The following is a 24,650-nucleotide window of genomic DNA, read 5'->3' on the forward strand; positions in this document are numbered from 1 at the left end:
GGGGACAGGAAGATTGATCTACACTGTAACTTGTCTAGTTTCTGGAATGATAAAGAAAATAAAACTTCAATCATATAAAATGTGTTTATACTCCAAATTTTTAGTTTTTTCCCTAGTATTTGCATGTCTAGATATAATTACAAACTCTATGTGATATGCTTTTCATGTGACAATCCAATACAGTGCTTCCCTGAGCCCTTAAAAAATAAAAAAATTACAACTTAAAGAAACAAAAACTCCCTACCATAGCCGCTACAAGGGAGGCTAAGGCGGGAGGATTCCTTGAGGCCAGGAGTTCAAGGCCAGCCTGGGCAACATAGTAAGACCTCCGTCATAAACACAAAAACTCCCAACCCGAGTTCGAGACCAGCCTGACCAACATGGAGAAACCCCGTCTCTACGAAAAATACAAAATTTAGCCAGGCTTGGTGGCACATGCATGCCTGTAATCCCAGCTACTCGGGAGGGTGAGGCAGGAGACTCGCTTGAACCCGGGAGGCGGAGGTTGCGGTGAGCCGAGATGGCGCCATTGCACTCCAACCTGGACTACAAAAGCGAACTCCATCACAAACAAACAAACAAACAAACAACAAAAAACACCTCTCAAACCTATGGACCACGCTGACTTCCAGCCGTCAGAAAGCAAAGTTTTCCAGCGTCCCGCAAGTTCTAGGGCCGCCTTCTGACTCTTCCGCCCCGCCTCCGCCCTCTGCACTCTCCCAACTGGCGGGAGGAGGGCGCCCTCCCAGCCAATCAACGTCCCACAGGGCCCGCCTCCCGCGCGTCTTTCAAAGGTCTTCTAGGAACCAATCAGCGATTAGAGGCCGAGCCTTCGGCCATCCGAAGGAGGAGTAAGAAGCTAGGAGCGGATCTGATTGGTTGCTGGAAGACGCCGCGCCCACCTCACAGGAGGACAAACCAGTGAGCTAAGCGGAGGGGGCGCGGGCTCGGCCCGGACACCGGTGAGTCGCCGGCGCTGCAGAGAGAGGCGGCACTGGTCTCGACTTGGGGCGGCCAGCGATGAAGCCGGTGAGTCGGACGTGCTGGGGCTTGGAGGATCGAGGCGGCAGGGACGCAAGCGGTCCCGGGGACCCGATCCTGGGCCGGAGGGCAGCCGTAGACTGGTAGCACTGCGACTTGCGCCATAACCGTCCTGTGGGTCGGGGAGGTGACTTTGCCCCGCACGGGCACTAGAGACGAAGGAGCAGGGTCGGTGGCCGACGAAGGAAAGACGGACATTCGCTGTGCACCTGCTGTGGGCTGTCGCCTGTCCCCTGCGGGGTCTCATAAGCCTCCCAGCCAACGAAGGCCGAGCCTCGTTGTACCGAGGAAACCGAGCCGAGGAACTTGAGTGTCAGCGATGAGTGGGCGCGATACCCCAACCCCGAAGGGCGTCCGGCCGCTGCCCTGCGCCCACTGGGGAAACCATGAGTACGAATGCCACGCCGCGGCTTGTGGGCGACACCACCGCTGTCACCATGCCCCAGGGCCACTTGGCAATGCTGCCCTTTTCCCGTGACGTTCAGAATCACCGGGCCTGGGGAAGCAGAAACGTCCAGCTCTGTTAGGATGAATAAACCTGGTGAATGGGCCCCACAAATTTGAAATATGAATCATTAAAGCTGCTTTAAAGAAAAAACAGATGCAGGCAAGACGCTGAAGATCCCCCACCTAACCCATATTTCCTACTGCCGGGGTTGACAACCTACTGGAAGCCTTTCCTTTGGGTGCAGTGTATTATAATACTTCAGATAGAGCCAAAGCAATAGAAATGCATAGCCTAGGGCTGGGTGGTGGCTCGCGCCTCTAATCCCAACACTTTGGGAGGCTAAGGCGGGCAGATCACTTGAGGCCAGGAGTTGGAGACCAGCCTGGCCAACACGGTGAAACCCATTCTCTACTAAAAATACAAAAATTAGCTGAGCGTGGTAGTGCACGCCTGTAGTCCCAGCTACTCAGGAGGCTGAGCCACGCGAATAGCTTGAACCCAAGAGGCAGAGGTTGCAGTGAGCTAATATCACGCCAGTGCCCTCCAGCCTGGGCAACAGAGCAAAACGCTGTCTCAAGAAAAAGAAAGAAAAAAATAAAATACATAGCCTAAATTGGCCGTCCTGTGATCTTCAGTACCAAGACCGTTGTAAAATACAGCTTCAGAGCTAGAAAGGCCATTAGGTGGTTACACTTGCTAATCCCTATGTTGCCATGTGGAGGGACATCAGCTGTCCTTCACTCCTGGCCTGTTTCTCCACCTGTCCCTATTGAGTTATCCGATCCCTGAGTTTGGAAGGAACCGAACACCAGTATCTCAACTTTTTCTTTCCTTCTCTCTTGGGAGCTACCTGCCTGCCTGCAGAAGGTGCTTTCTGGTCCACTCTCTGGCACACAGGAGCCCTAGACTGTCCATGGCCACCTGTGACTGGGTGGATACATTTGTCTAATTCTGGGTTGAACAAGGGGCAGGCGCATGTGGCAACAGCTTTAAGCTGCATACTCCATTTGATATACAATAATAAAACTCCATTTCCTTATCTTTCAATTGGTTTCAACTAGGGAGTGAGAAAAGGGTATGGGTTTTGTTCTGTTCTGTTTTGTTTTTCTTTTTCTTTTTCTTTTGATTCTTTAAAATTTCAGCAGGGAGTATAGAAGTCTTCCATGTCAAAATGCTGCAGGATTAAGTTCCAACTGCTTAGATCAGCATACAAAGTCTGTCTCAATCTCTCTAGTCTAGTGATTCATAAAACTGGCAGGTTATTTCACGTACACCACCCCCACCAAACCACTAGGCGATGTGGGGATTGTTTTTTGAGAAAAGGGATGGGCAAAACTACTTCTTCATCTCCTCTACTCCATCTCTATTTTGATATCAGAGTTCCTCAATACAAGGGCCTTGGCTTACCTTCTTTCCTTTCTTTTTTTTTTTTTTTGACAGAGTCATGCCCTGTTGCCCAGGCTAGAGTGCAGGGGTGTGTTCCTGGCTCACTGCAACCGCTGCCTCCTGGGTTCAAGCGATTCTCCTGCCTCAGCCTCCTGAGTAGCTGGGATTATAAGCATGTGTCACCACGCCCAGTTAATTTTTATATTTTTGGTAGAGCCAGGTTTTGCCATGTTAGCCAGGCTGGTCTCAAACTCCTGACCTCAGGTGATCTGCCCGCCTTCTCCTCCCAGAGTGCTGAGATTTACAGGCATGAGCCACCACACGCTCCCTTTCCTATCTTCTTAAAAACCTGCTCTTCCTTCAAAACCCAGCTAAAGCATTTCCTCTGTGAATCCTTCTCCAGCTCCCTACATGGTCAGTCACTCTCTTCTCTGCTCCACAGTATATATTTCTGCTTCCATTTCAGCACTTACATAATACCTTTCTTCTGTAATCTATGCACACATCTATCTCTCCAGCCATACTGAAGGCAGGCTATTTATCTTATAGATCTTTTGCATCTCCAGTGCTTGGCAAATGAAGGTGGTCAAGAAATATTTGTGAATGAATAAATCTCCTCACTTTATAGTTGAGGAAAACTGAGATCCAGAATCAACTGAAGTAGCTTGTCAGAGAGTATACAGTAAGTGGCAGAACCAAGATCAGAAGCCAGATGTCTTGGTTCCCAATCCAACTCTCTTTCCACTATGCAGTGCTGTAATTATTAATAGAAAGGTAAATAGCAGTCATTTATTACTAATATTGCTGATCTCGGTGATATTCTGGATTGATGACTGAATACATTGCAAATATGAATTCAGTGTGTGTTTAGACAAGGACTAGCTATCCTAAAACTACAGAAAAATTCTTTACAGTTATTTAACATAACATTTCTTTTGAAGCCTAGTTCAATACAAACAAGTGAGTTTGACTCATCAGACGAAGAGCCTATTGAAGATGAACAGACTCCAATTCAGATATCATGGTATGTTAGCATTTCTGATCAATGATGAGCTAAAGTCACAATCTACATCATAAATGTAAATTTAGTTACATCATAATCTTAGTAGAATGTAGTTCACATATTGAAAACATTAAGGGTTTATCCCCCTCTGATTATATAATTCTAATTGTTAATGGATCTTCTAACTCCATGATTCATTTACTGTCTGTAATATAGAAAAAGACCCTTTTTTTTTTGGCCCTTCTTTGTACGTTGAGAAAACCTTAGTAGAAGCAAGTAAGTAAGAAATAGAGGTAGGATTGAAATAATCTCCCATTTAGTACCAAAATCTACTTATTCTTTTATGACAAAAGAATAATATACCAAATATGAGATGAGATATTTAATCATTTCTCATTAAATCAAATCCTAGGTAATACTTAGAAGTAATGTCACAGTAATGCATCTATCAACAGACTGTTTAAGATAAAAGCCACATCAATGCAATAACAAAAAGTTTCTACATAAAATCAGCTGTTTAATCTTGGCAAGTGACTTATGGTTATACCAGATTCTCTACAATGAGCAATCAAATACTTTCTCTCATCACCGCAAATATAATAGTCTCTCTCCTTAAGAAAGCACCATCCCTACTGTCAGAAGAGAAAGACAGTCCTAAAGGTCTTTTGTCCTACCATCAAATAGCATTAAACCTTCCATTTTTACTTAAAACTCCCATTTAAACACAAAAATTCATCGAATTTTCAAAGTCAGGTGGTATTTAGATGATGCCTCCTGTTTTCCGTTAAATCATCTTCTGACATGCAGACAAGGTGAGCCTCTGTCCCTGAGTGCTGCAAACTGGGAATGTGATTTCTTGATGTTATTTCTTTTTAACCAAAAACCTGCGGTTTTCATCATATGAAATCATATCTGTTAAGGAAGTTCTACAAAAAAAAAAAATTTTAATAGTAACGTAGAATAAATGCTGGGGAGAAAATTATCAGTCATTTTCCAATTTATTTGCCTAAATCACTAATACAAATTATCTCAGGTAATATACCACAGGATAACATAAGTACACCATATACTACCTTTTGGCAATCTAGACATTATTATCTTTAAGGTAAATTTAAATTAACTTGGCTTTTTGTTTTCTTGTTTTTGTAGAGACAGGATTTCACCATGTTGCCCAGGCTGGTCTCAAACTCCTAGGCTCAAACAGCCTGCCTGCCTTGGCCTCTCTAAGTGCTGGGATCATAGGCATGAGCCATTTGTCATTTTTAATACTTAAATAATAACAAACAAATAAGTCCCTGTTTTAAAACTTTGTCTTTCTATTTTTTGTGTGTGACCAACATATTGATATTTAACTATGAATTCTTATTTTGTGACTACTGTAAAACTTTAACACACCCTTATTTAGTGCAAGCACCCATATTGATTAAACTGAATTTCCATTTATAACTTTTTAAAAAACTTAACTAAACGTGATAAATTTTTCTACTTTTCAGGCTATCTTTGTCACGAGTGAATTGTTCTCAGTTTCTCGGTTTATGTGCTCTTCCAGGTGGGTAACACAATAATGGGCTTCCTCTCTCTACATATATATTTTTTAATTTATTTTTTATTGCAGTAGCTTTTGGGGGAACAGATGGTGTTTGGTTACATAAATAAGTTCTTTAGTGGCGATTTCTGAAATTTTGGTGCACCCATCACCAGAGCAGTGTATAGTGTACCCAATGCGTAGTCTTTTATCCTTCATCCCCCTCCCACCTGTTCCCCTCCAGCCCCCAAAGTCCAATGTATCATTCTTATGCCTTTGTGTCCTCAAAGTTTACCTCCCACTTATGAGCGAGAACATGTGGTGTTTGGTTTTCCATTCCTGAGTTACTTCACTTAGAATAATAGTCTCCAGTGGCTGGGTGCAGTCACTCACACCCATAATCCCAGCACTTTGGGAGGCCAAGGTGCCAGATCATGAGGTCAGAAGATCGAGACCATCCTGGAAACCATGGTGAAATCCCGTCTCTACTAAAAATACAAAAATTAGCTGGGCATGGTGGTGCGTGCCTGTAGTCCCAGCTACTCGGGAGGCTGAGGCAAGAGAATTGCTTGAATCCAGGAGGCAGAGGTTGCAGTGAGCCAAGATCGCACCACTGCACTCCAGCCTGGCAATAGAGCAAGACTCTGTATCAAAAAAAAAAAAAAAAAAAAAGAATAATAGTCTCCAGTTCCACCCAGGTTGCTGTGAATGCCATTTTGTTCCTTTTCATGGCTGAGTAGTATTCCATGGTGGGTGTGTGTGGGGTGTGGGTGTGGGTGTGGGGGTGTGTGTGTGTGTGTGTGTGTGTATCTCACATTTTCTTTTTTTATTATACTTTACAACCCCACTTTTTGATGGGGGTCTTTGTTTTTTTCTTGTAAATTTGTTTAAGTTCCTTGTAGATTCTGGATATTAGACCTTTGTCAGATGGATAGATGGCAAAAATTTTCTCCCATTCTGTAGGTTGCCTATTCACTCTGATGATAGTTTCTTTTGCTGTGCAGAAGCTCTTTCGTTTAATTAAATCCCATTTGTCAATTTTGGCTTTTGTTGCAATTGCTTTTGGTGTTTTAGTCATGAAGTCTTTGCCCATGCCTATGTGCTGAATGGTATTGCCTATGTTTTCTTCTACGGTTTTTACAGTTTTAGGTCTTAGGTGTAAGTCTTTAATCCATCCTAAGTTAATTTGTGTATAAGGTGTAAGGAAGGGGTCCAGTTTCAGTTTTCTACATATGGCTAGCCAGTTTTCCCAACACCATTTATTAAATAGGGAATCCTTTCATAATTGCTTGTTTTTGTTAGGTTTGTCAAAGATCAGATGATTGTAGATGTATGGTGTTATTTCTGAGGCCTCTGTTTCATTGGTCTATATATCTGTTTTGGTATGTATACCATGCTGCATTTGTTACTATAACCTTGTAGTATAGTTTGAAGTCAGGTAGCGTGATGCCTCCAGCTTTGTTCTTTTTGCTTAGGATCGTCTTGACTATATGGGCTCTCTTTTTGTTTCATATGAAATTTAAAGTAGTTTTTTCTAATTCTGTGAAGAAAGTCAATGGTAGCTTGATGGGGATAGCACTGAATCTATAAATTACTTTGGGCAGTATGGTCATTTTCACAATATTGATTCTTCCTATCCATGAGCATGGAATGTTTTTCCATTTGTTTGTGTCCTCTGTCATTTCCTTGAGCAATGGTTTGTAGCTCTCCTTAAAGAAGTCCTTCACATACCTGGTAAGTTGTACTCCTAGGTATTTTATTCTCTTTGTAGCAATTGTGAATGGGAGTTCACTCATGATTTGGCTCTCTGTTTGTCTGTTATTGGTGTATAGGAATGCTTGTGATTTTTGCACATTGATTTTGTATCCTGAAACTTTGCTGAAGTTGCTTATCAGCTTAAGGGGATATTGGGCTGAGACAGTGGGGTTTCCTAAATACACAATCATGTCATCTGTAAAAAGAGACAATTTGACTTCCTCTCTTCCTATTTGAATACTCTTTATTTTTTTCTCTTGCCTGATTCCCCTGGCAAGAACTTCCAATACTATGTTGAATAGGAGTGGTGAGAGAGGGCATTCTTGTCTTGTGCCCATTTTCAAAGGGAATGCTTCCAGCTTTTGCACATTCAGTATGATATTGGCTGTGGGTTTGTCATAAATAGCTGTTATTATTTTCAGATATGTTCCATCAATACCTAGTTTATTGAGTGTTTTTAGCAAGAAGAGGTGTTGAATTTTATCAAAGGCCTTTTCTGGATCTACTGAGATAATCATGTGGGTTTTGTCACTGGTTCTGTTTATATGATGGATTACATTTAATGATTTGCATTATGTTGAACCAACCTTGTATCCCAGGGATGAAGTCGACTTGATCGTGGTGGATAAGCTTTTTAATGTGCTGCTGGCTTCGGTTTTCCAGTATTTTATTGAGGATTTTCGCATCAATGTTCATCAAGGATATTGACCTGAAATTTTCCTTTTTGTTGTGTCTCTGCCAGGCTTTGGTATCAGGATGATGGCTGGCCTCATAAAATGAGTTGGGGAGGATTCCCTCTTTTTCTATTGTTTGGAATAGTTTCAGAAGGAATGGTACCAGCTCCTCTTTGTACCTCTGGTAGAATTCAGCTGTGAATCTGTCTGGTCCTGGGCTTTTCTTGGTTGGTAGGCTATTAATTACTGCCTCAATTTCAGAACTTGTTATTGGTCTATTCACGGATTCGACTTCTTCCTGGTTTAGTCTTGGGAGGGTGTATGTGTCCAGGAATTTATCCATTTCTTCTGGATTTCTAGTTTTTTTTGCATGGAGGTGGTTATAGTATTCTCTGATGGTAGTTTGTATTTCTGTGAGATCAGTGGTGATATCCCCTTTATCGTTTTGTATTGTGTCTATTTGATTCTTCTCTCTTTTCTTCTTTATTAGTCTGGTTAGTGGTCTATCGATTTTGTTAATCTTTTCAAAAAAACCAGCTCCTGGATTCATTGATTTTTTTGAAGGGTTTTTTATGTCTCTATCTCCTTCAGTTCTGCTCTGATCTTAGTTATTTCTTTTCTTTTTTTTTTTTTTTTTTTTTTCTTGAGGCAGAGTCTTGCTCTGTCGCCCAGGCTGGAGTGCAATGGCACGATCTCGGCTCACTGCAAGCTCCGCCTCCCGGGTTTATGCCATTCTCCTGCTTCAGCCTCCCTAGTAGCTGGGACTACAGGCACCCACCACCACACTGGCTAATTTTTTTGTATTTTTAGTAGAGACGGGGTTTCACCGTGTTAGCCAGGATGGTCTCAATCTCCTGACCTTGTGATCCACCCGCCTTGGCCTTCCAAGATGCTGGGATTACAGATGTGAGCTACCACGCCCAGCCTGATCTTAGTTATTTCTTGTCTTCTGCTAGCTTTTGAATTTGTTTGCTCTTTCTTCTCTAGTTCTTTCAATTGTGATGTTAGGGTGTCAATTTTAGATCTTTCCTGCTTTCTCATGTGGGCATTTAGTGCTATAAATTTCCCTCTAAACACTGCTTTAGCTGTGGCCCAGAGATTCTGGTACATTATGTCTCTGTTCTCATTGGTTTCAAATAACTTCTTTTTTTTTCTGCCTTAATTTACCCAGTAGTCATTCAGGAACAGGTTGTTCAGTTTCCATGTAGTTGTGCGGTTTTGAGTGAGTTTCTTAATCCTGAATTCTAATTTGATTTCACTGTGGTCTGAGGGACTGTTTGTTATGATTTCTGTTCTTTTGCATTTGCTGAGTAGAGTTTTACTTCCAATTATGTGGTCAATTTTAGAATAAGTGCGATGTGGTGCTGAGAAGAATGTATATTCTGATGATTTGGAGTGGAGAGTTCTGTAGATGTTAATTAGTTCTGCTTGGTCCAGGGCTGAGTTCAAGTCCTGGATATGGTTGCTAATTTTCTGTCTCATTGATCTGCCTAATATTGACAGTGAGGTGTTAAAGTCTCCCACTATTATTGTGTGGGAGTCTAAGTCTCTTTGTAGGTCTCTAAGAACTTGCTTTATGAATCTGGGTGTTCTTATATTGGGTGCGTATGTATTTAGGATAGTTAGCTCTTTTTTGCATTGATCCCTTTACCATTACATAATCCCCTTCTTTGTCTTTTTTTATCTTTGTTGGTTTAAAGTCTGTTTTATCAGAGACTAGGATTGCAATCCTTGCTTTTTTTTTGCTTTCCATTGTTTGGTAAATATTTCTCCATCCCTTTATTTTGAGCCTATGTGTTTGCATGTGAGATGGGTCTCCTGAATATAGCACACCAATGGGTCTTGACTCTTTATCCAATTTGCCAATCTGTGTCTTTTAATTGGGGCATTTAGCCCATTTACATTTAAGGTCAATATTGTTATGTGTGAATTTGATCCTGTCATTATGGTGCTAGCTGGTTATTTTGCCCATTAGTTGATGCAGTTTCTTCATAGCGTCGATGGTCTTTACAATTTGGTATGTTTTTGCAGTGGCTCATACTAGTTGTTCCTTTCCAGGTTTAGTGCTTCCTTCAGGAGCTCTTGTAAGACAGGCCTGGTAGAGACAAAATCCATCAGCATTTGCTTGTCTGTACAGGATTTTATTTCTCCTTCACTTAGGAAACTTAGTTTGACTAAGTTTCTGGGTTGAAAATTATTTTCTTTAAGAATGTTGAATATTGGCCCCCGCTCTATTCTGGTTTGTAGGGTTTCTGCAGAGAGAGCCGCTGTTAGTCTGATGGGCTTCCCTTTGTGGGTAACCAGATCTTTCTCTCTGCCTGCCCCTAACATTTTTTCCTTCATTTCAACCTTGGTGAATCTGATGATTATGTGCATTGGGGTTGCTCTTCTCGTGGAGTATCTTTGTGGTGTTCTCTATATTTCCTGAATTTGAATGTCAGCCTGTCTTTCTAGGTTGGGGAAGCTCTCCTGGATAATATCCTGAAGTGTGTTTTCCAACTTGGTTCCATTCTTCCCGTCACTTTCAGGTACACCAATCAAACATAGGTTTGGTTGTTTCACATAGTCCCATATTTTTGGAGGCCTTGTTCATTCCTTTTAATTCCTTTCTCTCTAATCTTGTCTTCACACTTTATTTCATTAAGTTGATCTCCAGTATTTGATATCCTTTCTTCCACTTGATCGATTCTGCTATTGATGCTTGTGTATGCGTCACGAAGTTCTCATGCTATGTTTTTCAGCTCCATCAGGTCGTTTATGTTCTTCTCTAAACTGGTTATTCTAGTTAGCAGTTCCTCTAACCTTTTATCAAGGTTCTTAACTTCCTTGCATTGGGTTAGAACATGCTCCTTTAGCTTGGAAGAGTTTGTTATTACCCACCTTCTGAAGCCTACTTCTGTCAATTTGTCAAACTCATTCTCTGTCCAGTTTTGTTCCCTTGCTGGCGAGGAGTTGTGATCCTTTGGAGAAGAAGAGGCGTTCTGGTTTTTGGAATTTTCAGCCTTTTTGCACTGGTTTTTCCTCGTCTTTGTGGATTTATCTACCTTTGGTCTTTGATGTTGGTGACTTTTGGATGGGGTTTCTGTGTGGGCGTGTGGACGTCCTTTTTGTTGATATTGATGCTATTGCTTTCTGTTTGTTAGTCAGGCCCCTCTGCTGCAGGTCTGCTGGAATTTGCTGGAGATCCACTCTAGACCCTGTTTGCGTGGGTATCACCAGCAGAGGCTGCAGAACAGCAAAGATTGCTGCCTGCTCCTTCCTCTGGAAGTTTCATCCCAGAGGGGCACCTGCCAGATGCCAGCTGGAGCTCTCCTGTTCTCCTGTACGAGGTGTCTGTTGACCCCTGCTGGGAGGTGTCTCCCCGTTAGGAGGCACGGGGTTCAGGGGCCCACTTGAGGAGGCAGTCTGTCCCTTAACAAAGCTTGAGCACTGTGCTGGGAGATCTGTTGCTCTCTTTGGAGCCAGCAAGGCAGGAATGTTTAAGTCTGCTGAAGCTGTGTCCACAGCCATCCCTTTCCCCAGCTGCTCTCTCCTAGGGAGATGGGAGTTTATCTATAAGCTCCTGACTGGGGCTGCTGCCTTTCTTTCAGAGATGCCCTGCCCAGAGTGGAGGAATCTAGAGAGGCAGTCTGGCTACAGCAGCTTTTCTGCACTGTGGTGGGTTCTGCACCCAGTTCGAACTTCCAGCTGGCTTTGTTTACACTGTGAGGGGAAAACCACCTACTCAAGCCTCAATAATGGTGGACACCCCTCTCCCCACCAAGCTTGAGCATCCCAGGTTGACTTCAGACTGCTGTGCTGGCAGCGAGAATTTCAAGCCAGTGGATCTTAGCTTGTTGGGCTCCGTTGGGGATGGGATCCACTGAGCAAGACCACTCGGGTCCCTGGCTTCAGCCCTCTTTCCAGGGGAGTGAATGGTTCTGTATCGCTGGCATTCCAGGTACCACTCAGTTGGAAATGCAGAAATCACCCATCTTCTTTCTGCATTGGTCTCACTGGGAGCTGCAGACCAGAGCTGTTCCTATTCAGCCATCTTGCCCAGGAATCCCATATTTTCTTTATCCATTCATTGATTGATGGGCATTTGTGCTAGTTTTACATGTTTGCAATTGCAAATTATGTTGCTATAAACATGTGTGTGCAGGTATCTTTTTCATATAATGACTTCTTTTCCTACGGGTATATACCTACTAGTAGGATTGTTGGTCAAATGGTAGATCTACTTTTAGTTCTTTAAGGCATCTCCACACTGTTTTCCATAATGGTTGTACTAATTTACATTCCCACCAGCAGTGTAAAAGTGTTCCCTTTTCACCATATCTGTGCCAACAATATACTTAGAACAAGTATTTGGTCAACTAACATATCATTCTCTGTACTGGGTAATAAGTAAATTTCACAGACCGTCAGCACTGGGGAACACACTTTGCGAAGCCCTCATGGTGGACTATAGTTAAAGGAACACAGATCTACCTTTCACCCCTTCTAGATCTATAGTCATAGCCCCACAGTTGTGCTTTGCCAATCTTAATAAAGCTTATAGCCTGGGGTACAAATAAGGCTGAGGACTACAACCAGGTACTTGTTACAGAAGAAACATAGAATACAGAATCCTTGATTAGGATGAATCCCTTTGATTATATTCCTAGAAATATCAGAAATTGAAATTCATATTCAAAATATAATTGAAACATATAAATGATTTTGTGAAATGACTTTATAAAGTAGCTATATAAGTATTTAAACATACCTGTTACATATGACCAAAAACTGACTTTTTTACTTGCTTTATTATTACTTATAGGTTGTAAATTTAAAGATGTTAGAAGAAATGTCCAAAAAGATACAGGTAGGTATAATATCACACAACCACACTAATGGGTTTTTTAAATAAATAGCACTGAAAATCTCTCTCTCAAAAAGAACAAATCATAGTTTATTTTTAATACAACAATAAATTTTCAGTATTTTGTGAAGTTTCAAACTATAGACTTATTCTGATATGTAAAGAGGTATTTGTGAAGACCATCATTTACCTAACCATGGAGTTGCTTTTCACTGATTGTTGTAGTTGTATTATACATATAAACTACATTTGAGGTTAGAATGTAGAAGTTGGCAGGAAAAAAAGTATGTAAATAGAAAACTGACATATTGCTCTTCCCAGGTCTTTACTGTTCCTTGCAGACTTGACTGTGGTAGTAGAAATTAAGCATGAGCTGGGAACTCCAAGTTAGCAGTGAAATTGTGAATCCTGTATGGAAAATTTTGAGAGCCAGCATCTAGATGGAAAAGACAGAATGGGAACTGGTTGTTGCATGATCAAAGATGTTTATACCATTATAGCCACAGTCTAATAATCCTCATAATCTTCCCCAATTTGGAATTTACATATTGCATTGATACTAACAAATGTGAATTTTCAAAAGATTTTATTCTGATTGGCCTGGAATGTCTCAAACCTACTAGTCCTACCAATGTCCTTATAGTATGGCAAATTAAAATGTATATATTGCTTGATTCTGACCAGTATAGATTTTTTGAATCTTAAAACCTTTTCCTGGTTATTCTGGAACATCAGTTTGCTAATGTACTTTTAAAAATTTATTCCTGGCCAGGTGCATTGGTTCCACACCTGTAATCCCAGCACTTTGGTAGGCTGAGGCAGGTAGATCGCTTGAACTCAGGAGTTCGAGGACAGCCTGGGCAACAAGGCAAAACCCTGTCTATGCAAAAAATACAAAAATTAACTGGGCATGATGGCACGTGCCTGTAGTCCCAGCAACTTGGGAGGCCGAGGTGGGAGGATCACTTGAGCCCGGGATGTCAAAGCCGCAATGAGCTGAGATGGTGCCAAAATGACAAGGTCTTGCTCTGTCACCCAGGCTGGAGTGCAGTGGGCTGAGATTACATTACTGCACTCCAACCTGGTGGCAGAGCAAGACCCTGCCTCAAAAAAAAAAAAAAAAAAAAAAAAAAAGTATTCCTTACCTACCAAAAAAAGACTTAAAGACGCTAATAGATAGTTGACCCTTGTAGCATTTATAAAAATTTTCTGCTTTAAACACACCCAGCCATGCTAGGAAATTTCCATTTGGAGAACATTTAGGTCATAAGCAAAATATATGTAATTTAAATCATTGGTTCAAAGTCTGTCTTATACATTTTGGAATGTCATATTCATTTAGCATTTTCTATAAAACCAGTTTCCAATTTTTTTTCTAAAAACTTTTTTTTTTCTGCAATGAAATCTTAAATGGAACCCAGTACATAAAACAGGTCAATTTGTTTGATTGGAGACCTAGAATCTCCCTGCAGCAGTTCCTGAGATACCTTCCTAGACCTTTCTCAGAAAGCTGGAAAATCACTGGATAATAAAAATTACCAAATGTGTACAAGAGGCAAATAGATGTACAGTACTATACATCTCAGGGATTAGTTCATGAGAAGGTGCCCTGTACTTAAATAGCTAAATGTCCTTGGATTTAAGGGGCAGGGAGAGGGCTGGAGTTGGGGGCACTTAGATCAGCCAGAGTTACTTATTTTAAACCAAATCCTCTTTAGTTAATATTGCCATAAAGAAGTCCCAGTGTATAGAATGCCTATAGTGTTCATATCATTATAATGAAAAGAGCTAGGTCACATAAGTTTAATACAGGTAATGTTTTATTTTCTGGCGACCTAGTCTATAAAATTAAATACTCAAGGATGTGTTCCAGTGCAGATACGAGGGAGAATACTAGCACTCTGACACCATGGCCATGCTGGAGATTTTATATACAATACTCAGAGTCAAGCAAACAGCTAAGTGATTAAATAACAGACACGGTTGATTTTGTGAGAAAAAGAAAAAAAGTACTATCATTCCTTAATTGAACATAGATCTATCATTCCTTAATTGAACATAGATCTATCATTCCTTAATTGATAGCACTTTTTTTCTTTTTCTCACAAAACCAACCATTTTTGCTACTCAATTTTAAGTGTTTTAAGAGTTATTTTATGCCGGGCGTGGTGGCTCATGCTTGTAATCCCAGCACTTTGGGAGGCTGCGGTGGGCGGATCACCTAAGGTCGGGAGTTCAAGACCAGCCTGACTAACATGGTGAAACCCCATCTCTACTAAAAATACAAAATTAGCCAGATGTGGTGCCACATGCCTGTAATCCCAGCTACTTGGGAGGCTGAGGCAGGAGAATCACTTGAACCTGGGAGGCAGAGGTTGCAGTGATCCAAGATCGTGCCATTGCACTCTAGCCTGGTGACAGAGCGAGACTCTGTCTCAAAAAAACAAAAAAGAAAAAAAGAGTTATTTTAAAGCAGTATTTATTGCAAAAAAAATTTTTTTTGCAAGAACAGCAATTGACTTATTTTGCAATTCAGTAAAAGGCATTTTGACTTGTAAAATGAGGTTTAATTCTAGTCATCTTTTGATTCAGACATATCAATAGGCACTTCAGATTTATAGATTGTCATTTGGTATTAGTATGGCTTAAGAAACTTAACTTCATATTCTTCCTCTTGATGGTATTTAAATGTGCGGTGTTTTCTATGTGTGTGTGTCTGTGTATCCTGGTCTATTGGCAGAAGAACTAAAGAGCTGTGGTATACAAGACATATTTGTTTTCTGCACCAGAGGGGAACTGTCAAAATATAGAGTCCCAAACCTTCTGGATCTCTACCAGCAATGTGGAATTATCACCCATCATCATCCAATCGCAGATGGAGGGACTCCTGACATAGCCAGCTGCTGTGAAATAATGGAAGAGCTTACAATCTGCCTTAAAAATTACCGGAAAACCTTAATACAGTACGTTCTCCTTTTCTCCATACACTACGGGACAAATGTCACAGTCAAATTGATTTCTGGAATCATGGTAGCCCTATTCAGTTATTACCTACTTCCTAGTTCGTGTAAGGATTAAAAGGTAATAATGCACTAGAAAAGCACTGGTACAATGTCTGGTACAGGGTAAGTAGTCAAATATGTGCTGTTATTACTTTTCAAGAGTAGGGACAACAAATGAGTAGATTTAGAAATTATTAGAACAAGGTTACAAGCTTTGTTTTTATTTCTTTCCTTTAGTCTTAGACCTTTAGTGGCAATTTTGGGACCCTCCTTTCCCCTCCTCACCATCACCACCTCACTTACTAGCTTTTCAATTGCTTAGTTGCTTTCAACAGCAAGAAAATCAACTTTTTGGCCAGGTGCAGTGGCTCGCGCCTGTAATCCCGGCATTTTGGGAGGCTATTGTGGTGGATCACTTGAGCTCAGGAGTTCGAGACCAGCCTGGGCAACATGGCAAAACCCCATCTCTGCAAAAAATATACAAAAGAACATGCCAGGCATGGTGGTACGTGCCTGTAGTCCCAGCTACTCAGGAGGCTGAGGTGGGGGCACTGCTTGAGCCTGGGAGACAGAGGTTGCAGTGAGCCAAGATGACAGTACTGTACTCCAGCCTGGGTGACAGGGAGAACCCATCTAAAAAAAAAAAAAAAAGAATAAAGTCGATTTTTTCAAAATTAGCTACCAAAAAAGTTATCTGTAAGCAACAAGCAATCCTAAAAATATGACTTGAAAATTACATTTGATGATATGACTCTGCTAACAGATTGAAAGACGGCCTCTCATTGTGTGTCAGTGGCTATAAAAACACAAGCCGCTGGTGTGAAAGTTTAAAACAAAATAGGTTAAGGAAAGGGGACAAAATGAGGAAGAAAGAAAAGCAGCTTGGAGGAAGGCCAGAGAGAGTGGCAGTGGGCAATAGATACTAGCATGGCAAAGATTCAAAGCGGCGATGTGGGTAATAAACAAGAAATGCTCTGCCAGAAGTGAAACACACAAAGCAACAGAGAGCCAGCCATGGGGAGGAAACTGGCCTTTGCTATGCATAATGTACGTTTCATAGTCTAATAACCTGCTTAATCCTTTCTGGAATAAGGTAGGGTATTAAATAGTTTACAACCTCAAAAGCCCTAAGGTCCTTAAGGGCATTGCTTTGAGCTAGAAGTATAGAAATTACATCAAATAGCCATGAGGTTCTCAGGGCACCTAGTGATAGGACAAGCCCAGCTAACGTCTCCCCTTAAACCTGTAGCCCAGGGGCCTTGTGCCAACAGCGCCAGTTCTGAAGGCAAACCAACTAGTATGAGGGTCTTTGGAGACACACACCTGTTTGTGGCCAAACTGAACTCTGACATACAGTGAAATACAGTTTGCAGAATATGCAGTAAAGAACTAGAAGCCATTCTACATCCTATTGTTTCCCATCTTCCTCTATGGAGAAGCATAGTCACTTATCCAGTACTAATTATAAAAGCTAAATTTCAAATAGATCCAGTTGTTGATGTGAAAGGTGCTGATACATATACGTAAAGTAGCATTAGATAGTTAAATGTAGCTGGGGAAAAATATTTTCCAATATATGGCCCTATTTTTCAAACCATTTTGAGATTTTTTTTTTTTTTCAAATAAATTTTTGAAAGCTGCCTTTACTGAAAAGTTTCCAGAAATCAAACTAGCTCTGTTTAGCAAAGTGAAGCTTAACAAATTCTACTCTAGCTGGTTCTGGCAACCCAAATGCTCTGATGTTTGTGCAGACTACAAACAGGATAGACAGTAGTTGGGTGACTTTGCATATGCTGAATGTTTCAGTCTCCCATAAAATAAAGCATCTGACAACTGGAATTTTTCATCATCCTAGAGCTTTCAAAGGTGTCCCATAGTGACTAGTTTATTTCCTATCCATTCTGCCATCTTTAAGGACCCACACTTCTAGACAGCTATAGTGCTTATCCTTCAGCAACAGGGTCTGGTAAACCTTTTTCACTGTCCTGTTGTCTACCAGTGCCATGGTTCTGGTAGACATTTGCCTGGACATTTGCCTCACTGGTTCTGCCTGGACATTTGCAGCCCTTTATAAATCGGTGAACAACACTGCTTTCCTACTGTATTTTGTAGTTTCCTGGGGCTATTGTAACAAAGTACCACAAACCGGGTAGCTGAAAACAACAGAAATTTCTTTTTTCCCATTTCTAGAGGATGTAAGTCCAAAATTAAGATGAGAGCAGAGCCGTGCCCCCTGAGACTGAGAGTCCTTCCATGCCTCTTCCTAGCTTCTGGTGGTGGCTGTCAATCCGTGGCAGGCCTTGGCTTGCAGCCGAATCCCTCCAGTCTGCCTCTGTTGTCACATGATTCCTTGTGTGTCTGTCTTTGCATGGTGTTGTCCTCTTGTAGGAACACTAGTCATCTAGGATGAGGGCCCACTCTAATTTATCTTAATTTGAATATACCTGCAAAGATTCTAATTCTGAATAAAGTCCCACTCATAGGTACAGGATAAGGACTTCAGCATGTCTTTTAGGGGGACATAATTCAACCAGTAACACCTACCACGTACCACACGCTGAGACTACCAAAGGAGGCACAGTCCCCACCTTCGAGGAACCTGTAACTGACAACACTACCACTGAAATGCAGTAAGACAAGAGGCGGCACACAGGAGAATGATCCTTTCTGTAGGAGCACAAAGGCATTTTAGGAAATGAAATTTGAGGTTTTAAAAGATAAGTAGGAGTTCATCAAATAGAAGAAAAAAGATGAAAATAGCAAAAGGTATAAAATAGTATTAATCTTGCAAAAAGACACTGAAGTGTTCTATCTCAATTTTTTTTTTTTTAAAATAAGACAGTTGTCTCTCTCTGTCACTCAGGCTGGAGTGCAGCAGTGGCACTGTCATAGCTCACTGTAGCCTTGAACTCCCAGGCTCAAGCGATCCTCCCACCTCAGGCTCCCGAGTAGCTAGGACTACAGGTGTGTGCCACCATGCCAGGCCTTTTTTTTTTTTTTTTTTTTTTAATAGAGACAGGGTCTCGCTTTGTTGCCAAAGCTGGTCTTGAACTACTGGACTCAAGCAGTCCTCCCACCTTGGCCTCCCAAAGTGCTGGAATTATAGGCCTGAGCCATTATGCCCAGCCTCTACCTTTATATGGTAGATCCAGATCTCTGAAACAGGCCTATGTCTGGAACACTTTGTAGAAAGCAAGTTCACGAGTAAGGCTAGGGGTCAGTACATATTTGGTCCTCTATTTCACATCCTAAAGCAAGATATTTATCTACAGCTTTACCTACAATACAATACAATACAATACAATACAATACAGTAATTGATGTCCTTAATGATAAGTCATCCACACTAATTTAGGTTCAGTATACCCTCTAAGTACATTAGGAAGCATGTAATACATTTTTTAGGATCTTTGAAAATGATTTAAATGAATAGTTTTGCTACTGAGGGTTAATCTCCATTTTTCTGGAAAATCTAGTTATACAAAACTGCTAATTTCTTCACAGTGCTAGATAACAGCAGCTAACGTTCATTTACTTCTTACTCTGCGCAAAGCTGTGTTCTAAGTCCTTGGCAAATGCTCACTCATTTGTGAGCCTCATTTAATCCTCACTCTGATGTACATACTATTGCTATCATCATTTTACAGGTGAAAAGGCTGAGTCCCAGAGAGATTAAATAACTTGCTTAGCTTTACACATGTAGTAAGTGGCAGAGCCAGGACTCAAGCCCAGGCAGTGGTGCTCCAGAGCCCATGCTCCAGACTTCAGTGATACCCTACCTCTGAACTCCTTTAGATACATGAACAGTTATTATCTACATGGCATTTGTCCGGTAACCACTCAGGTTTTGTTTAGACAGAGGAATAATCAAAATGACAGTTGGTAAAACGTCTGATTTTTATCTATTGGTAACATTCTCCATTTCTCAGATGTGGATCTTGGAGCCTAAAGAGGTCAATAAAAAGACTCTGCCTATCTTGATGTTTAGAGGTATTCAGAATTCCTCCCAACAAAGAAAGAAGCACACCTTGCTCTCAGTTGATTACATCAAAAATATTTATTAATCTTCCTGTGCAAGACACTGTGCTAGGCATTAGAGTTGTAAATAGAAGGCAGAAAGAGCAAGTCTTTAGTTGTAACTAGGGATGGAATGAAATGTACAAACTTCAAAACTGTATTTCCCTTTCAGCTGCTATGGAGGACTTGGGAGATCTTGTCTTGGTAAGAAATATATTTCTATTATTTTTTTAACCTCCAAATAGACAAACTTCTCTTTCCAGACCATATGCTCATTTTGTATTAAAATGGAACCAACCACAATGTAAGTTTGCTAAGACTCAAAGGATGACTGACGGCCCTAACCATGGTGTTCCCTGGAAAGCTTGGCTGGGAGTGGGAGGTAGTTTCAGCATTGTTCTGGAGGATTCTGGCAAAACATCATTTACAAGTCTTAACACTGCATTCTTATTTTTTAACATTTTTTGATGTTCTTCCTGTGTAGGTGTTATAATACAGTAACTTCCAAATAGTTTCCATGGGTAACTATTTACAAATACTGAAGTTACTATATGTTAATTTTAAAAATTTTTTTAATGTACTAAGAAAAACAAAAAGAGTTCATGAAATGCCACACTGGAGTAGTTAGTTATTTTTTTTTAGTGTTGGATGACATTAAAATTGAAAGCTTTTGTGTTTCAAAAAATACTATCAAAATGACAAGACAACCCATAGAATGGGAAAAATATATTTACAATCTATATATTTAATAAGGGATTTATATCCAGAATATAAAAAGAACTCTTACAACTCAGTAATAAAAAGATAGGCCGGGCGTCGTGGCTTATGCCTGTAATCTCTGCACTTTGGGAGGCCAAGGCAGACAGATCACCTGAGTTCAGGAGTTTGAGAACAGCATGGGCAACATGGTGAACCCCATCTCTACAAGAAATACAAAAATTAGCCAGGCATAGTGGTGCATGCCTGTAGTCCCAGCTCCTGTGGGGCTGAGGCTGGAGGACTGCTTGGGCCCAGGAGGTCAAGGCACCAGTGAACCAAGTTTACGCCACTGCACTCCAGCCTAGATGACAAAGTGAGATCCTCTGTCTCTCAAAAAAAAAAATAATAACAACAATAATAAACAAACAACATAATTGAAAAATGGGCAAAGTATCCGAATAAACCTTTTTTCAGGCAAGACACACATATAGTCAATAAGCACATGAAAAGATGCTCAGCATCATTAATCATCAGGAAATGCAAATCAGAACTACAGTGGATACCACTTGACACCCATTAGGAAGGGTATTATAAAAAACATGAAAAATAGCAAGTATTGGCAAGGATGTAGAGAAATTCGAACCCTCATACGCTGTTGGTGGGAATGTAAAATGGTCCAGCTGCTTTGGAAAATAGTCTGGCAGTAGTTCCTCAAACAGGTAAACATTAACATATGACCCAGCAATTTCACTCCAAAGTATATACTCACAAACTTGTATACAAATGTTTATAGCAGCATTAATCATAATAGCCAAAAAATGGAAACAGCCTAAAATGTCCATCAGTTGACAAATGGATAAAAACAATGTGGCATATCCATACAATGGAATATTATTTGATCATAAAAAGGAATTAAATACAGACATAAGCTACAATATGTATGAACCCTGAACACATTATGCTAAGAGAAGTCAGACACACACAAAAAAATATTGTATGTTTCCCTTTATGTGATTGCTCAGAATAGGGGCAGATCTACAAAGTAGACTAGTGGTTGCCTAGGGCAGGGGTTGATGGGGAATAGAGGATGATAGCAAAAGGGTACACTTCTTTCTGAGGTGATGAAATGCTTCAAAATTGACTGTGGTGATGGTTGCACATGTCTGTGAATATACTAAAATCACTGAATGGATGAACACTTTAAATGGATGAAAGAATGAAGCCAGTGTTAAACTTTAATTCAACCATATGGTCATTTAAGATCATAACTTAACTGTCAAAAACACACACTAAAAGTCTCAGTCTTTTAATTCATTTGGAACAATTATACCCGTCTTCTGTATCAATAGAAGTCTTATTAAATATAAAATGCTCTACCTTGTCACTAATTATTTAGCAACATATTATTTTTCTGTCATGTTCCATTAGTAGCTGCTTGTCTCCTACTATACCTGTCTGACACAATATCACCAGAGCAAGCCATAGACAGCCTGCGAGACCTAAGAGGATCCGGGGCAATACAGACCATCAAGGTGAGGAGGTGGGCGGTGCTTGCTTGGTTGTGGTTGGGGTGGCTGTTACACATACAGATTCATATGTAACCAAAAGGGCAGTGAAATGAAAATCCAAAGCACTCATTATTCAAATGCCACTCCACTTGCTTATGCTTTTAGTTTTTAAAAATTTACATGTAAATTTAATCCAGGTAGTCGAAAAAAGCACACAGTATTTCAAACAAGATAATGGAAATTTGAACTTCTTGGTTTACTTTTCCAGGATCTACCTACTGCTCAGTTTTTACCCCAGTCAGTTTTGGGAATGGATCCTCTCACCTAGAACAATGAGATGGTTATTATTAATGTAAACTTGGTAGGTTCTTGGGTAGATTCTCGGCCAAAAAAATCTATGGAAGATCCTATTATATCACCAAAACATTTAATAAAGATAGCTAAATGACTATAATACAAAAAATGGAAAGCAGTGCTAATTATCCTTTGCGGTGGATAACTGGGGACATCTTCCACATGTACATTCCCCTAACACTTCAAAACACTGCACTAGCAATGCCAAGGATATTGTATTAATCATGTTACTGAAAAGATTCTGCAGATTTCACTTACATTCTGTAAAGCTAATGTGCCTTCCTTTTGGAAGCGTGCCCTCTCAGCATTAGAATCCACTCATCAGAGGAGTGGGCACCAAAGAATCCTGGCCGTTAGGCAGCTCCCTAGACTTGACAGCCCATCTTCCCAGGGTTAGAGTTCTAATCCAGTGTCATTAACAGTGAATTATCATAATTACTGATAAATGCACCAAGGAACCTGATTCTTAGGGCTTAAATAAGGTCATTAACGGGACAATCTATACAAGATCCACTCCACTGTACAGGTCTGAAACAGAGAACTCCCCTTATGTTAAAACCAAATGATACGGCCAGGGAGCGGTGGCTCATGCCTGTATCCTAGCACTTTGGGAGGCTGAGCTGGGTGGATCATTTAAGGCCAGGAGTTCGAGACCAGCCTGGCCAACATAACAAAACCTTGTCCCTAGGAAAAATATAAAAATTAGCCAGGGGTGGTTGTGTGTGCCTGTAGTCTGAGCTACTTGGGAGCCTGAGGCACAAGAATCACTTGAACCGGGGAGGCAGAGGTTGCAGTGAGCTGAGATCACACCACTACACTCCAGACTGGGTAACAAAGCAAGACCCTTTCTCAAAAAAAAAAAAAAAAAATCAAATGATGCTTCAAATCCAAAAAGTTCATCTCCCTTCTTGAAAACAAAATACATGGCCATGGCCAGATGTATATATGAATATCCATATGTTTCACCTCTTTAACATTGCTGATAATTAAGCCCACATTACTACAGACTGTCAGTTTATCACCTCAGCATTCTGTGGCAAACAGGCTTGCTGGTGTTAGCAATGCAGTTTCCTCTTCTCAATAAGGGTATGAAATGAGATGATTGGCAGAGTAAGAATATCTTCTGGGAAGCTATTAAAACCCCAAATAAATTATTTAAGGCTTTTATTTTGCTTATCTGCTAAGATTAGTGATAGTTTGTTTTTAAAAAATATTGTCTATGAAAATTATTCCTAGTGGATTATGTCATCACAAAAAGCAGAAGACTAGGGCTTCTATAAATTAAGAAATGGGTTTTCTTACATATACCAGTCACTTGCTATAGAAAGTGCTCTGCCCTTACTTACCAGGGGGGGAAAACGTTAGCAAAAATAATGTCATTATGTATTTTTAAAATCTTATTTGGTCCTGTAAGTAAAGAGAGAAAGGATTTTAGACTTATATCCATCTACATTTCATTTCACCTTCTGATTTTTAGAGACTTGTAGAACAATAGTTTTTCACACTAGTATATGGCTTTACTAAAAGATAAAACTTCCCCACCATACAAATGCTTCCTTACCCAAAAAGATATAGAATTGTGCTTAGCAAGTATTTTTTATTCCTGATACCTGCTAGTATTGTGCCCACACTGATAACTAGTTTTCCACAGTGTATTCCCATGTATCTTTACTTTTTTCAGCAATACAATTATCTTCATGAGTTTCGGGACAAATTAGCTGCACATCTATCATCAAGAGATTCACAATCAAGATCTGTATCAAGATAAAGAATTTCAAATAGCATTTATATGACCGTGTCTGAAATGTCAGAGTTCTCTAGCATCATTTGCATTGAAATGAAACCACTAGTGTTATCAACTTGAATGTAAATGTACATGTGCAGATATTCCTAAAGTTTTATTGACAAAACTCATTGTGTCTTTCATTTCTTATAGGAACAGGAAAATTGGGATAGGAAAATTGGTATGCAATTTTCCTTTTAGAAATGAACTGGTTGTTCTGGTGTACTTTACCTGGAGGTAATGCTGAAAACGTACATATGGAAAAATATTTGACTGCCTATTTTTAATACTTAGTACTTCATTTTTACTTCATTTTACTGTTTGTAACCACTGGGTAGCATATGACAAAGTAGTAAGTAAGAAAATTGGTATGAGTGCCCAAACTTACTTTTAAATAATGTCCCCCTCCCTCTCTATTCCTCCCAAAACTTCTGCTTTTTACTTCATAGACTACAGCATTGAAAAGGATCCTGTGAGTCTTCCAGTCGCCCCCTCCCAGTACTGGATCAGCCCCAAGAGTGTTTGTTTATTCACTATCTGCAGGAACATTTTCAGAGATGAGGAATTCACTGGTTCAAACGGCCGCTCCACTTTTTTTCCACCCTAGGA

At 40.5% G+C, this 24,650-nt stretch overlaps 1 protein-coding gene across 5 annotated transcripts; it reads left to right on the top strand.

The window, feature by feature from the left end:
* Positions 1 to 818: 818 nt before the first annotated feature.
* Positions 819 to 24,336, top strand: CDKN3 (cyclin dependent kinase inhibitor 3). 5 transcript variants are annotated; one of them, XM_025390983.1, is made up of 9 exons: positions 819 to 1,029; positions 3,817 to 3,899; positions 5,372 to 5,427; positions 12,637 to 12,681; positions 15,419 to 15,641; positions 19,870 to 19,901; positions 21,825 to 21,928; positions 22,173 to 22,265; positions 23,940 to 24,163. In XM_025390983.1, the coding sequence occupies exons 1-8, from the start codon at positions 1,021 to 1,023 to the stop codon at positions 22,230 to 22,232; spliced, it is 612 nt and encodes a 203-aa protein (XP_025246768.1). In that variant the 5' UTR covers positions 819 to 1,020; the 3' UTR covers positions 22,233 to 22,265; positions 23,940 to 24,163. The 5 variants fall into 5 exon arrangements, with proteins under 5 accessions (XP_025246768.1, XP_025246766.1, XP_025246765.1 ...); XM_025390981.1 differs by lacking the exon at positions 22,173 to 22,265 and having other exon boundaries at positions 885 to 1,029; positions 21,828 to 21,928; positions 23,940 to 24,336; XM_025390980.1 differs by lacking the exon at positions 22,173 to 22,265 and having other exon boundaries at positions 885 to 1,029; positions 23,940 to 24,168.
* Positions 24,337 to 24,650: the final 314 nt, after the last annotated feature.

Source organism: Theropithecus gelada, chromosome 7b (genome assembly GCF_003255815.1).
Source record: "Theropithecus gelada isolate Dixy chromosome 7b, Tgel_1.0, whole genome shotgun sequence".
Classification (NCBI taxonomy): Eukaryota; Metazoa; Chordata; class Mammalia; order Primates; family Cercopithecidae; genus Theropithecus; species Theropithecus gelada.